The sequence below is a fragment of the Ovis canadensis genome, chromosome 11 (assembly GCF_042477335.2).
Source record: "Ovis canadensis isolate MfBH-ARS-UI-01 breed Bighorn chromosome 11, ARS-UI_OviCan_v2, whole genome shotgun sequence".
In the NCBI taxonomy this organism is placed as follows: domain Eukaryota; kingdom Metazoa; phylum Chordata; class Mammalia; order Artiodactyla; family Bovidae; genus Ovis; species Ovis canadensis.
The window spans coordinates 21,844,643-21,859,310 of NC_091255.1; the positions used below are offsets into that span (position 1 = coordinate 21,844,643).

Below are 14,668 nucleotides of genomic sequence, written 5' to 3' on the forward strand. Positions count from 1 at the left end.
GGAGGAATTCAGCAGGCAGTGTAAGATAAATGGAGCTCTCTCTGCTTCTGCTGGAGTCAGCATGAACTGCGGCCCTGCGGCTTGTTTGTGGCAAATGGAGTGCGCGAAATATCAAAGGGCAGTGATCCAGAAGAAGACCGACTTTGACAAATTTTAAATTGGCCAGAAAGAAAACCAGCAAAAAAAAAGAAGAAAAAAAAAGGAAAAAAGAAAAAAAAAGAGAGAAACAATTATGCAATTCGCAGTGTCCTGCAATTGTGGCGTTGCTGCCTTTGTACGGAATGAGGGGTTAAAAACTGCTGCAACGATCGCCGGATGCTGGGAGCAATTATGAGCATCTGAGCGAGATGCTTATCGGTGGTGAAGCTTTTAGAGCTCTCTCTGTGTACAGTTGTGAGGAACTTGCACTTGAGCTGCAGTTACTTTAATTAAAGTGTATGGGGTTGGTCAGAAGTAATTATCCTGTTTGGAGAAGAAAGAAGGGGAAAAAAAAAAACACCTCAACAATTCTGGGTGGCAACAGATTTTAGAAACCTGGCCAATTTCTTGTTGTCTGTGTGCAGATCCTATAAAAGGATCAGGCTGTGCTGGGTGAGAGTTATTGGCAGTTGTTTCCTAACGGCAAACAATGGGACACAAACAGGGTTTATGGTAGCCCGAGTCGCTGTGTACAGCAAACACTTTGGAAAGCCCCATGGGCAGAGGAGCCTGGAGGGCTGCGTTCGTGGGGTTGCACAGAGTCGGATGTGACCTGCACACACGCCCGTGCACGGCTCAGGGCTCCAGAGTGAGGGCGGGCACACCCAGCAGCTTCTGTGTCTCTAGATGGGGAGGATGTAGAGGGCTCACCAATGGTACTTCACTAATTAAACCATTACGTGGAACATAAAGAGCTAGCATCTCGTTTTACGTCTTCCATTCACTGGATTTCACTACCTTTTAAAGATAATCTCTCTGTTCCTTTAGAAAAAAAAACAAAATCAAACCAAACCAACAAACAAAAGATGATCTTTTACTAACATAGCAAAGGTCTCAGTGGGAGACCTGGGCAGAAAATGAGTGTTTTAAGAGACTTGGAAACTCTTTCAGGCTCTGGACTCAACACAGGGCTCCCACGGTTTAGTCCAATGTTCAAATCGCATGAACCTTCCAAAAGCCCCGGAAACAAGTGAGCAACCCAGTAAAGGCTGGACGCACGGAGCACAGATGCTCCCGGGGCACTGCTGCCTGGCCTCTGCTGTACCTGCACAGTGGGCGCTCTCTGCTTCCACTTCTCCAGCTCGGGATGGCCCTAGCACGCCGCTGGGCAAGGGCTGTGGCCTTCCCGTCCCGTGACACGGACTCTTACATCCCTCAGCAGTGAGGCAGGCTCGTCCAAAGAGACGAGCAGGCACAGGATACTTAGGCTGACCATGCTTTCTGCCTGGCCAGCCTGCCCCAACAGCGGTGTCCCGCTAACCACTCTGGACAAGGACATCCACAAGCCTAGAAAGATGAGCTGCTTGAATTGTAAGGAAATATCGGAAGGAAAATCGGGTGACTTTTGCCTTTTTAGGGCCCGCTTCCCCTCCTATTACACACGCTGTTTCATTCTACCAAGGTTCTTGCCATAGAGAGGACAGTAAATAAAGATTATCATGAATCTGATCAAATGCTTCAGCACCTCTGCCCCTGGCCTATGAATGCACTCATTGCAAATCAGCTGAACGGCTCACTGACTTGCCAGGAGGACATGCAGACATACCCAGTCGCTCAGCCAAGTGGATGTAGACTGGGTCCACCCGACGCATGGTTTTCACCAGATCCTTTCTGCGGAATTTGATTTCTACTGTCCCTTCCGGCTCCAGAACGGATCCCCTGGATCAGAGAAAACGGAAGGAAGACAAAACAGAAACAGAGGCACTTTAATGCAAGGAGACAACAGAGAGAGGCCGGTTATAGTCTGTGAACCAGGAAATAGCTTCGCTATGGTTCTGCCCACCCTCGGTTCACAGAGGTAACCCTGGGGAGAGGAGCAGGCACCAGAGAGTCTAAGTGGGCTGCGAGAGAGGCCTGGCAGAAAGCAAATAGAATCATTCTCGTTATGACATCAGTCTACTTCTGTCTCAAAGGGAGAAGATACAGGTTCCACCATCTACAGCTGAGAAGGGTAAAAGAAGTCACATTTTCTAGAAAAAGAAAAGAAAGAAGTTGCTGCAGGTGCAGTGAGAGTTGAACAATCTCCATCACGCATGCTGCGCAAAGAGGGGCGTGGGTGCCGACCAGTCCCACTCACACACGGCAGCCTGCCGTTGGCACTCGGGCTCACGGGGCCAGGCCAAGCGGGAGAGGAAACAGCCTGCCGCCGTGGAAATGACAGGGTGAAGGGCTTCAGGGTCACTTCTAGAACATACTGATGATGTTCTATTACCAGGAAATTCACCCTAAACACCTTTAAGAAAACCTTCTACACATTAAAAAAAATTATATACATACGTATATTATTTTACATTTATATAATTTTTTAAGTGTAGAAGGTTTTATTAAAAAAATATATATATACACACATAGTGACTTCCTAGGTGCACCTATGGTAAAGAATCTGCCAGTGCAGCAGTGCAAGAGACATGGGTTCAATCCCTGTGTGGGGAACATCCCCTGGAGCAGGAAGTGGCAACCCACGCCTTTATTCTTGCCTGGAAAATTCCATGTTCAGAGGAGCCTGGCAGGCTACAGTCCATGGGGTCGCGAAGAGTCGGACACAACTGAGCAGCTAACACATTCACTGGTTGATATGTGTATGTGTATGCGTGTATATATATATAATCTGATATCAGATCAGAGGCTAAGCTGGGACTTAAAAGTCAGTCCTTAAGTATAGAACGTTAGCACAGCGATTTGACAATAAAACCACTGGATTCTCTTAATCAGCTTTTGAAGTAAGAGGCTGAAATTTTGGGGGAAGGGGAGACATAGGTGCTCTAACAAGATAACTGGATGTATGGACTGGCGTGGAAATGTCAAGGAAATATGACGTAAGATTTATGAAAGGGCTGATAACAGATCACGAAAGGAAGTTGGATTTGGTCCATTTTGTTTCAGGCGCCAAGGACTAATGGAAGCTTGGGATTTTCATTGCAGTCCTCTGCGAGCTGCGGACACTGCTCTCCAAGCCTCGAGGGGGGCACTGGCCCTGGGGGAGAAGCTTGGGTTGGAACCAGAGAACGTGGGTGCCGCGAAGCACCCACGGCGACCGCGAAGCTGGTCGTCCAGCTCGTCCCACAGACACGGGGAAGCAGCTCAGGGAGTGAGGACTGCTCCCCTCTAGCCTGCGGCAGGGTCTGGTGAAGACTCCAGGACTCCAGACTAACAGCTCAGTCCTTCTGCCCCACCTCGCTGTAAGCCACCTCCGCCACACACCTAAGAAAGAGACAGTGAGGGACTTCCCTGGCGGTCCAGTGGTTGAGATTCTGCCTTCCAGCGCAGGGAGTGTGGGCTCGATTCCTAGTCGGGGAGCTAGGATTCCACATGCCTCGTGGCCAAAAAACCAAGACATGAAATAGAAGCAATACTGTCACAAATTCAAAGGAGACTTTAAAAATGGTCCATATTAAGAAAAGAAAAAAAATATTAATAAAAAAAAAGAGATACTGAATAGGTCGATCTGAACAACGAAGAGGAGACAATCTCTCAAGTTGGGGGTCCCAGATGGAGAATTTCAGGGTAAAAGAATCGAGGGTGGGGGATCACACTGGCAAAGTCTGACTCCAGCCTGGCTCCCTTCTCGTGCTGGCGGATGCTACCTAGAAAGCCTAGCTTTGTGACCCTGGAGCCCTCTGGGGACAGTCTGAGTCAGATAAAGGCCCCTTGGTTAGACAGGCTCTCCCGGAGGACACCCCACAGCGAAAGGCTCCCCAGGGGCAGCGAGAGGAAGCACGGAAGGAGCGTTACCTGCTCTCTCGGTCCGCGTACATTTCCATGTGCCGCGGGTTGATGGTGGGGTCAATCACCACCCAGGAGCCACCTCGGAGCTCGGCCTGAGGAGGGATGTAGACCATCACGGGCTGTGAGCACTCCCGTAAGCCATCCACGATGTAAGCGCCGAACTTCAGCACTTGGTCGTACATATCTGGGGAGAAAGGGACAAATCAGAGGCCATGAAGCGGTGCTTCCAAACACTGTTCCCATCATGGTACACAGAGAAAAAAGGCTGCTCGTGGCCAGAGGCGACAGGTCTGGGGGTGCAGCCACCCCAGGTCCTGGAGACTAAAGCGGCTGGTGTTCCCAGCTGTGCCCTGTTTAAGACACCAGGTGACCTTCAAAAGCATGCCAGCTGTGCACTGTCTGGGTGTCCCTGGTGGTCTAGTGGTTAAGAATCCGCCTGCCCCTGCAGGGGACACGGGTTCGACACTTGGTCCAGGAAGATCCCACATGCTGCAGGGCAACTATGCCCATGTGCCACAGCTGCTAAGCCTGTGCTCCACAACACAAGTCACTGCAACAAGAAGCCCATGCACCACAACGAGGAGGAGCCCCTGCTTGCCGCAACTAGAGAAAGCCTTCGCGGTAACGGAGACCCGGCACTGCCAAAACTAAAATAAATACATCTTTAAAAAAAAAAACAAGTGCACTGTCTTTCAGGAGATACAGGGTGCAGGCCCTGTGGACTGCATCTCCATTTTACATCTTCCCTGAATTTCTGTGCTCAGGTTTCACCACATTAATTCACACTCGCTCTACCAGTGTTGAGTATTTTTCATGTCAATATGTGATCTCTCTCACTACATTAAGTTTTCTGAAGGAACTATTCAAGCTCTTTTCAATTCTTCTCATGATACTTAGCATATGATAAGCCCTCCGAATGCACAGCTAATGAAACTGGATCCTTCAAATATTTTATCTCCAAAAAACTGCATCTCTGCATCCCCAGGGTCCTGGCCGGTGCCTGGAACACAGTGCTCAGTAAGCGTCTGCTGAATAAATGAATGAGTACATGCAGGCTTTGCAAAAAACACAGCGAGAAAGAAAAAAATCAATTCTTTATCAGTTGCATTTTTATCAGGGTATCAATGAGAGAAAACGTTTTAAATGCGTATGTATTTATTGGAAATATCACACAACCACAGGAAAAGAGGAACCACCTCTTTATTCTGCAAAAAAGCATGCTCTGTAACACCCCTCCGCGCCCCCTCCCCCCCAGCCAAGGCCAGAAGCCGCCTGAAGAAAAGGGACCCCTGGTGTGAAAATAGAGTCAGTCCTCAGAAAGCGGGATCAGTTATTTATTTCCCAATAATCTATGGCTTTTCCCCATTTCCTAGCTCACTGAAGTCTAAACACTGCTAAAGTTTTAGGTTTATGATTCCAGATGTTTAATGAGTATTTCAGTGGAACCACAATGGATCCTTTGAAGCACCAAAGAGCAGGTTCAACTGAGTTCAAACTTTCCTATCAAAGAGAGGATCTCAATTTGGAATAAATCAGTCTGGAAAGCCAAAGCAAAGAAGGATTTTTTCAGGAACTTAAGAGCAGACCAAAGAGAAATTGCTTTCATTGTAGTTACTGGCAAATTAAACTGCTACTTTCTCCAAAGTAAAAACGGCCCTCTCTCTACATGAATCATCAGTGAGCACAAGGGAACTATGGAGGAAGTGCGCCTCTCTCCACTGCTCCAACCTGGCTGGCTGGTCTGTGCAGGAATCCCCCAATTCCGAAGTTGCCCCAGGAAAAACTCTATGTGGAATGTGAATGGTCATACACTCCGTATATATGATCAGAACAAAGACATTTATTCCTTTGGGAGGAAAGCAAAGATCCAAAAAATTTACTGCTAATTACCCAACTGCTGTATGAAGAGCAGGGAATAAAGGACTTAAAGCGCTTTACGCTAATTCCGTGGTTATGAAAATAATTGCTCAGTTCAAATTATTTTAACTAAATTAATTCTTTAGTGGATATTTCAACCAGAGCTACATAATAAAATAATTGTGTACTTAGCAGTACATGTTTCAGTGCTGCCAAGAGTATAGTCTCAGAAACTGAGTAACAGGAAGGAGTGGCCCTCAGTGGTATCACGTGCGGAGAAGAAACGGGAAGCGGAGATGAACCGACAATGTGGAACAACAGGAAACGGCACAAAACAGTCGTTCCATGCGAAAAACAAAAAGTAAGTTAAGAGGCAAATGACTGTGTTTCCAGCCTCTTCGCTCACTTCTGTTGGGGTTGGGTTTTTTAAGTCTTCACTGAATTTGGTACAAGATCGCTTCTGTTGCTTATGTTCTGGTTTTTGGCCTGTGAGGCATATGGGATCTTAGTTCCACGAACAGGGATCAAACCTGCATCCTTTTGCATGGGAAAGCAAACTATTAACCACTGGCCCACCAGAGAAGTTGGCTCCGTTAAAGACATGTCTACATCAAAATCCAGCTCTGTACTATGATGAACAGACCCAGCTCCCAAAAAAGGAGAGGACTTTATTCAAAATGTACTTCCCGTGTATAATTTAAAAAAACCTTGATTTTGTGCATAAGCAAATTGTTTGGGATAAAGCTGAGTATGTGTGCATTTTATTTTTGTGAAATGGACTTTGGTCCCTCTTTTTATCTTCACAGCTAGCTTACTGTATACCAGGGAGCATGACTGCATATACACACATGTATGAATCAATCATCAGAAAACTTCTTCTTGTACCCAAGTGACAGGTGAGTAAACCGAGGCTTAAGCAAGTAAGAGGCAGAGTTGAGACTTTGAACCTAGATCTTTCTGGCTCTTATTAAGTCAACATTCTACTACTACATTCTTCTTCTTCTTTTTTTTTTTTTTAAGATTTTTTGATGTGGACTATTTTTGAGTCTTTAATGAATGGGTTACAATATTGCTTCTATTTTGTGTTTTGGTTTTTTGGCCACGAGGCATGTAGGATCTTAGGTGCCCAACCACAGATGGAACCCACACCGCCTGCCTTAGGAGATGAAGTCTTAAGCACTGGACCACTGGGGAGGTCCCTTTGCTGCTACATTCCTAGCCCACCACTGTTAATCCGAGAAAAGAGCATGAGACCAAAATAATCTGCTGTCCTGCATCTGACGCAACAGCTGAGCCAAATGAAAGCCTCAAGAGAGACATGAATAAATGAGTATTTCTGAATTTTGCCTGGACTTTCGATTATGTTCAGAGATAGCAGAACTTGTACTAGCAGCTTTGTGCAGGGCTTGCATCTGACTGCCAAACAATTATCTTCAGGCCTCCAAGACTGTGAGCAGAAAAGAAGCATCAAGCTTCACTGAACCTGACAAGTTCGGAACGGAAAACAATGCCCCCATCTAACCTGGACCATCAACAGCCCCCTCACCCCCCCACCCCCGCCAATCCAAACCATCAAAACACGCAGAAAGCAACAAAGGCTGTTAGAATATCATAAACACATGCACAAACTCTACACACAACATGCTTGTACTGGGTCCCAGCTGCCCCAAACCAGACATTTCTGCAAGGCAGGTTGAAGCGCTTAGCAACAATCTGAATCACATTTGTTTGAAATCCCTTCATATTTCAGAGACAGAGCAAAAGCACGGCCAGAGCAGCAGGAGAAGGGGGATCCCCAAGGGTTTCGGCTAGACATCAGTCTGGGGAACTGTAAAGCGATGCATATGCTGACTGTCAATTCCTGGAGCTGAGAAACGCAACGGGAATGGAAAATACTGATAGGTTCATCCTCGGAGAGGCGGGAGCCTGCAGATTTCTAGTGTTCTGAGCAAAACCCATCTGTGTCAGCGGTGATCACGCAGCCTTCCCAGGGTGTTCTTGGCACCCCAGCACCAACTTTGTCTAGGGCCTTCATTATTACCCAACACGGATACTCCTCGCGGCCACATGCACCAGACGAGGGAGGAGGGTGGTAGGGTGTTTCTGCAGTGCCCCACGCTCTCCAAACTGAGACAGATCTCATTGGCTTGGGGCGAGATTATCTTAGGAGCTGAAGGCAGACGTCAGGCGAACACGGGCCACAGACACATCAAGTCTCTTATGAGTTCATTATGGCCGGCTGGTGCGGTATTTCAACATCCAAGTAATCAGAGACTTTAAAAGACTTTCATTCCAGTTAAAGTTTTCAATAAATGTGTTTTTTTTTTATTGTTATTTATAACCCGTCCTGGGAAAAAATAATAAGTATAACATGAAAAGCCGACTGAGAGTGACCCTGTAGCACCAGCAGTGAGGCAGCTTAATATCACTGGGATTTGCATCCTATCAAGCTATTCATGCTGAGGCTGGGACCCTGGTGCTAATTTCTAGTAAATTTCACGCTTGATGTCTCCCTGTTGTGGGTCATTGCCGGTTCGTCTAAATAAACTGCTTCCAAATGGCTCTTCCATCTAAATATTCAGCCAGTTTTTATAATTTAATTTTGCATTATGCTGAATAGCCTTCCGGCCAGATAGAGCTCATTGGGAGAAAAAGCACCAATACCATCTTGACATGCTTTTATTTATTTATTTATATTTTTACTGCTCGAATTAGACCTCCTAGGCCGACTAGTAAAGAGTTTTTTTTTTCCCCCTCTCCACTAATGTCAATTTTCAGCATAGCAAGAGCTGTCTCTAATCTTTTCCTACTCATTACACACAATTTTGGAGTCATTTTACCCACAGTGCAGTCGGCTCCTGGCTGTGTGTTTGTGTGTACTCAGGGATGGCATAATTGTTTATTTTCCCTCCCTGCATAATCCCCAGCCAGTATTGAAACCCAAACTGCAAACATCTCCCCAAGGGATATGGAATGACTCTCAGCTTTGGTCCCTTTACATGAGATAATATGTAGGAAACATCCTGACCTGTATGTAAATATGAGGGGGGGAGGCTGTTCCTCCCCTCCCCTCCACACTGTTCTCTATCTTCCCCGAAGCTTATTTGTCTTAAGCGATGTGTAAATGAATGCAGCAGCACCACAAATGCAGAAAACACAGCTGATCTTGTTCCATATCAGGCTAATAATTCATTTTTGATTAGGGATGGGGGTGGGGATGGGGAGTTACTATCTAATAGGTATAGACTTTTATGTCAGGGATGATGAAAAAGTTTGGGGTATAGAGAAGTGTGATGGTTACACAACATTGCGAGTGTATTTAATGCTGACAAATTATACATTTACAAATGGTTAATATGACAAACATTATGTTATGTGTATTTTACAACAAAAAAAATAGTAACTCATTTTCTGAGTTCTTGCAGTTTCTTGTCACAATCATCCCAAAGGAGAGGGGAGGTAGGTGGACAATTACACTTTCTCAGGAACCCAGATATTCTATTCTTGGGACAACTTGGTCTTGTTCTGGCTCGTGGCTCTAAACTGTGCTGCAGGAACTAAAATGGATCTGTGTTCTCATTTTTTAGCTAAACGATCTTGTGAAATTTACTTAACCTAAAGTCTCAATTTATGTAAATTGTGGATAATAATATAACTCACCCCTTAGAGGGGCTTGTTGTGACGATTATGTAAGATAATGCATGTAAAATGGTGAGTGCGGTGTCTGGTGAAAAGAGCTCAATGAATCTTAATTGTTGTTGCTCTTATGGTTACAGGGCAAGCAGCCAATCTGGGGCAGAGCCAAATGTGCAGCAGAATTAAGCTTCCCCTACAAGCCGCACATCACAAGCTTCTGAGCCCTAAATTTGCTGGGACAAAGTAGCCAGGCTGACTAACTCCTAAGTAATGTCAGGATGAGTGAATTTTCATGTTTCCTAGAAAAGAGGTAGCTAAGGAAGAACAACATTTGCATTCTCTTCCAAGTCTTAAAGTTTTTATTTTTTTTCACTCAGTCATGTCCAAGTCTTTGCGACCCCATGGACTGAAGCCTGCCAGGGTCCTTTGTCCATGGGATTTTCCAGGCAAGAATACTGGAATGGGTTGCCATTTCCCAATCCAGGGGATCTTCCCGACCCAGGGGTCAAACCTGCATCTTTTGTGTCTCCTGCGTTGGCAGGCGGGTTCTTTACCACTAGTGCCACCTGGGCAGCGCCTTTTAATGCAAATCTTATAGGCAAGGGATCTGGGATCAAGGGAAATCTGATGCATCTCAAACATACATACAGGAAAGAGATTTCAAAGACTTCCCTGGCAGTCCAACGGCTAAGACCCTGTGCTTCCGAAGCAGGGGGCATGGATTTGATTCCTGATCAGGGGACTGAGATCCCACATGCCATGGGGCATGGCCACAAAAATAAAAACAAACAAAAAAATAAACGAAAGGGATTTCAGCTCCCCCCGCCCATATAGCATCATTCTCTTTTGAACACTGCGATGTTTTGTTTATACATCATGGGTTTAACTTTCTGCACAGGGCATTTTTCTTGACTCCTGCAGGCAATGTCTTTCCTGACTTATTTTTGTTTTCTCTGAAGTAGCATAGCTCCCTGCACATAGGAGCTCAATAAAAATGTGTAGGATTGACTTGTTTAACCTAGACTCTCAGTATCTCATGGTAGTTCCACTGATTTATTATCTTGGTCAAAAAATAACTCACCTTGAATAGGAACGTATACAAACACTAATTTGCATGTATAGGCCAAGTCTCCCCAAAGAAAGTGCAAGATGGGGTAGTTCTCCAATAAATGTGGACAAAGGGGGCCTTTTCAACTAAAAGCAAAACAAAAAAACCCCATAAAAACTGCCTGGCTGTCTACATTTGGGTAGGGAGGCTTGCCATCCTTGCAGGGGTTTTCCTGGCCAAGGAAAGGAAAGGTGTTGGCAAAAGGCTCTCACTCCCTCCACACACAGTTAATGATCTGAAAGAGGATAACTTCTCCACTTTTTTCTTCCCTCAAAGGCAGGAGGTGCTCCTGCCCCAAGCTACTCTGAGTTCGCTCCCTCACATATTCTCTGCCTTCCCTCGGATCACGCTATTCACTTCACAGGATCGACTCCCCCTCCCTCTCCTCCCCTAATCCCCTCTCACGCTTGCCCTGAGTCAGTCCTCTCTGGCTTCCACACGGCCGTGAACCTCTGGCCACTGGAGAGAAAGCTCTGTGACACTGGGAGAGAGAGTGCATTTGCCAGAACCGCCCACGATGGCTCTGCACACAGAGGAGTTTCGGCAATGGCAGTTCGGGCACGAAGCAGGGCCTTCCTAATCACGGTCTAATGCGCTGGAGCCACAGGCTTGGGGCTGCTGTCGGATCATCATAAAACACAGCACAGATTGCCACCGACAACACCCTATGGTATCGAATTTGTTCATTTTCTCCTGATGAGGGCTAATTTCAGTATCTATCTTAGTCAGGGTAGAGCGTTAAAGAGTAACACCAACGAAGAGAATGGCCACAAGCGAGGCATAGGGACTTAGCACGACTCAGGACCATCAGAAAGTCCACTGCTCACTAAACCTCCAACAGCGGTCCACCTAGATAACCCCCTTAGAAGGTTCTGAAACTTTGTATGGAGCAGTTAAAAATGAATTTTCCCACTCCAGTTACAACTCGGAAGGTATCTCAGAGCGTAACCCCCCCAAGGAGAAGGCAATGGCACCCCACTCCAGTACTCTTGCCTGAAAAATCCCATGGACAGAGGAGCCTGGTAGGCTACAGTCCACTGGGTCGCGAAGAGTCAGACACGACTGAGTGAATTCACTTTCACTTTTCACTTTCATGTACTGGAGAAGGAAATGGCAACCCACTCCAGTGTTCTTGCCTGGAGAATCCCAGGGAAGGGGGAACCTGGTGGGCTGCTGTCTACGGGGTTGCACAGAGTCAGACACGACTGAAGCGACTTAGCAGCAGCAGCAACCCCCCAAAGCCTAGGGTGATGTGCTCAGGACAACCAGAGGCTCTGTGTGATATGAACACTCCCCACCCTCTGCTACAGGGTTCAGGGTACTAGTCCCACCCCTCCAGCCCAGGGCCGGACCAGTCACCTTTCATCCCACCGGAGAAGCCTCTCCAGTTGGCAAAGACCATCAGAGGCAGCCCTTCACGGTTGAAGTCCTTGATGGCCTGATATGTCTTAAACGCAGAGTCTGGGAACCAAACCTGGCCAGCCTGCTGGATAATCTGTTGGGAAAAGCCAAAGAGAAAGACACAAATAATGACACAGCTTGAAGGGGGAATCTCTTCAAGAGGGCGAGGTTTTACTGTTAAAAACTTAAAAAAAAAAAAAAAAAAATTTAAACCAAAGTTGTTCATCAAGATCCGCATCTTTGAAATAAAAAAGAAAGGATCCTGGCTCTTGGACTTTGTTAAATATGCCTCTTTTTCAGCCTTGATTCCACCACCCGCCCCTCCTTAGCCCCAAGGGGGGAACCTTACTGCTTTCCAAGGGAAGGATGGGACCTGAGGCGTTCTCGATCAGTGCTTCCCAGGGCCACCTGAGGTGACCTGACTACACAACTCCAGCAAGCCCCCTGGTCAGTCTCCACATGCAGCCACCTCTGTGCCTGGTGCAGCTTCCCTCCTCTGCTTAGTCAACACACGCATGGGCCCCCACTGCATAACCTCCTCTTGTCCCTCCCCCAACCCCTAGTCAGGCTGTGAAAACCTAATCCAGACTGCGGCATTCACGTCTGGTGTTGAGGGCAGGCGTCCTTATCAATTCCAGAAGCAGCTCTGCCATGCGTGTACTCGGAGAACCCGGGACCAGCGAGCCCGCAGCATCATCTCAGCCGTCTTCCTGCAAGACCACGTTCTCCACAAAAGGAGACTGTTTTTTCTAGCATCCGGAAGACCACTGTAAAGACCTAAGAATTTAGCTGGCAGTGCATTCCGAGTCATCTTAAAAGTAAGCACGTGATGGTCTAGACTCATTCAAGGCTGCTGACTGTCTCGCCTCTAAAATTGGTGGTTCGTAATGCTCCCAGTACATCCACGGCGCTGCAGCGGGGAAAACAGAGCCCCAAGCATGGGCACTCAGGGTACTAGAGGTGACCTACCTTGGCTTCAGAATCCAGGTTTGCAGGATCAGCCGGGATACTCAGCTCCACTGTTCGGGTTTCTACGGCAACTACTCCCACCGGTATTCCTCCTAGCCTGATAAAGAACGAGCCGTGTGAGGGCCTGGTGGACGTCACTGTTACAGCTAGTCATTTATTTTCCAATCCTACATCAACACCTTGCTGGAGGGGAAGTGGAAACAAATACAGAGGCAGGGGGAAATCGGACTCTTCCTGGGGTAAAACATTACTTCACAGATTTGGTAAATATGGTAAATTGGAAGGAAAGTACCCTCAGAGTCACTCCTATTCCCCAGCACAGGATAAATTTAAACCAAGGGTTGTACCAGGGAAGCCTGTGCATTGAGACTCAACAGCCTAGTACGTGTATGAGATCTTGTGCACAGATCCAATCACTGTAATCGGTGAAACTGCTCAGTTCACAGCAGGTCTTTGGTAAAGATGGAGGGGAATGGTTGGACAGGTGGTGGTAACCTGAAACTTCACTGTAACAGAGCTGTCGTTGTCTGTGGACTACTAATGACGGGGTTCCAGGTAAGACGTGACGGGAGAGTAGGTCTCACCACAGGGCGTATGGATGGGGAGTTTGCAGGCGTGTTGTAGGATGATCAAAGATATACACCAAGTGTCGGGAGGTGGTTAAACAAGCCCTCAACTTCCTCTTCCATTGGAAAAGAGCAAGGGGCCAGCGATAACCTTCAGAAGTAACCTTGGTGGAACAGGCGATCTATATTGGAAGGATATATTTAATCTCCATGCCCTGTTAATTAAAAAAAGTTCTTCAGGGGCCCAAAGCCTCTGCATCTGTACTTCATGACACCCTCCCACACCTGGTCCTCATAAAGATTTCCTAGTAAAAATCAGGAAGGCAGAGAGAAAGTGGGTGAGTGTGAGCGAGTCTGCAAGGTAAGGGTGAGTCCTCACTCTGGAAAAAGTGCTTCAATCTTCACCTTCTGACTGCATTCCTTGGGGCTGGGGCTGGAGCGGGTTATAGCCTCTCATTCCCCACAGCATCTCCACGACAAACTTTTCCGTGGAGGATGGTCTTCAGTTGTCACTCTGGCTACTGGAGATGGATTCCTGTCATCACAAGAGGCCTGACAGGGGCCAGAGTGGGGACCACCCACCCCCTTGTCACTTGCCTGCACTGAATCAGAACCAAAAGCCCTCTAGACAACCAGACAACGAGCGGCAGGTACACAGGAGGGTTCAGAAATATTTCTGTTCACAATGATTAACAATCCAACTGGAAACTTGTAATTGCAAAAGCCACCCTAAATCGGTAACTTATAACTTATATATTAGGGCCCATGTGACCTAATAAAGAACATCTTTATCCGAGTATTACAGTTATTTATTGAACTTGAAAACAGCTCAGAACAACTTCTGTTTTCTATTATACTTCATATAAATTTTATCAGGCTAGCACATGAAGATGCTACATCTTGTTTTATAGTGTGTCCCTGGACAAGGTGCCATGGAATAATAAAAGACAATTTACAGCCAATAGCACACATATTCCAAACATACATACCAAAGATGAGTTTTGGCAGCACTTACAGTAACAATCCCAGAAGAATACATTTATATTTATTTCTCGAAATGCCATTGCTTTAGAAAGAAGCTGGCTCCATTTGTGTTTTATATACTTGTGAGCATGCGTATGTGGTTTGGAGTGAGAAGCCCAGAACTCATCAGATGGAAAGAAAGTCAGGGTGAGTGCTGCAATAAACAATGGCGGAGCTAACCGAA

The 14,668-nt window shown here is 46.6% G+C and overlaps 1 protein-coding gene and 1 long non-coding RNA gene across 5 annotated transcripts in view; one reads left to right on the forward strand and one right to left on the reverse strand.

The window, feature by feature from the left end:
• Positions 1-14,668, reverse strand: part of ACACA (acetyl-CoA carboxylase alpha) — a 244,316-nt gene that overhangs the window by 22,768 nt on the left and 206,880 nt on the right. For all 4 annotated transcript variants that reach the window (XM_069602731.1, XM_069602732.1, XM_069602734.1 and 1 more), the window contains 4 exons: positions 12,896-12,992; positions 11,885-12,020; positions 3,931-4,108; positions 1,745-1,857 (listed from right to left, as the gene is read on the reverse strand). In XM_069602731.1, the coding sequence (XP_069458832.1) occupies positions 1,745-1,857; positions 3,931-4,108; positions 11,885-12,020; positions 12,896-12,992 (524 nt within the window). The remainder of the gene's footprint in view (positions 1-1,744; positions 1,858-3,930; positions 4,109-11,884; positions 12,021-12,895; positions 12,993-14,668) is intronic.
• Positions 6,056-9,188, forward strand: LOC138447208 (uncharacterized). The gene is made up of 3 exons (XR_011259733.1): positions 6,056-6,142; positions 6,588-6,677; positions 6,888-9,188. It is a non-coding gene; the product is annotated as an uncharacterized lncRNA (long non-coding RNA).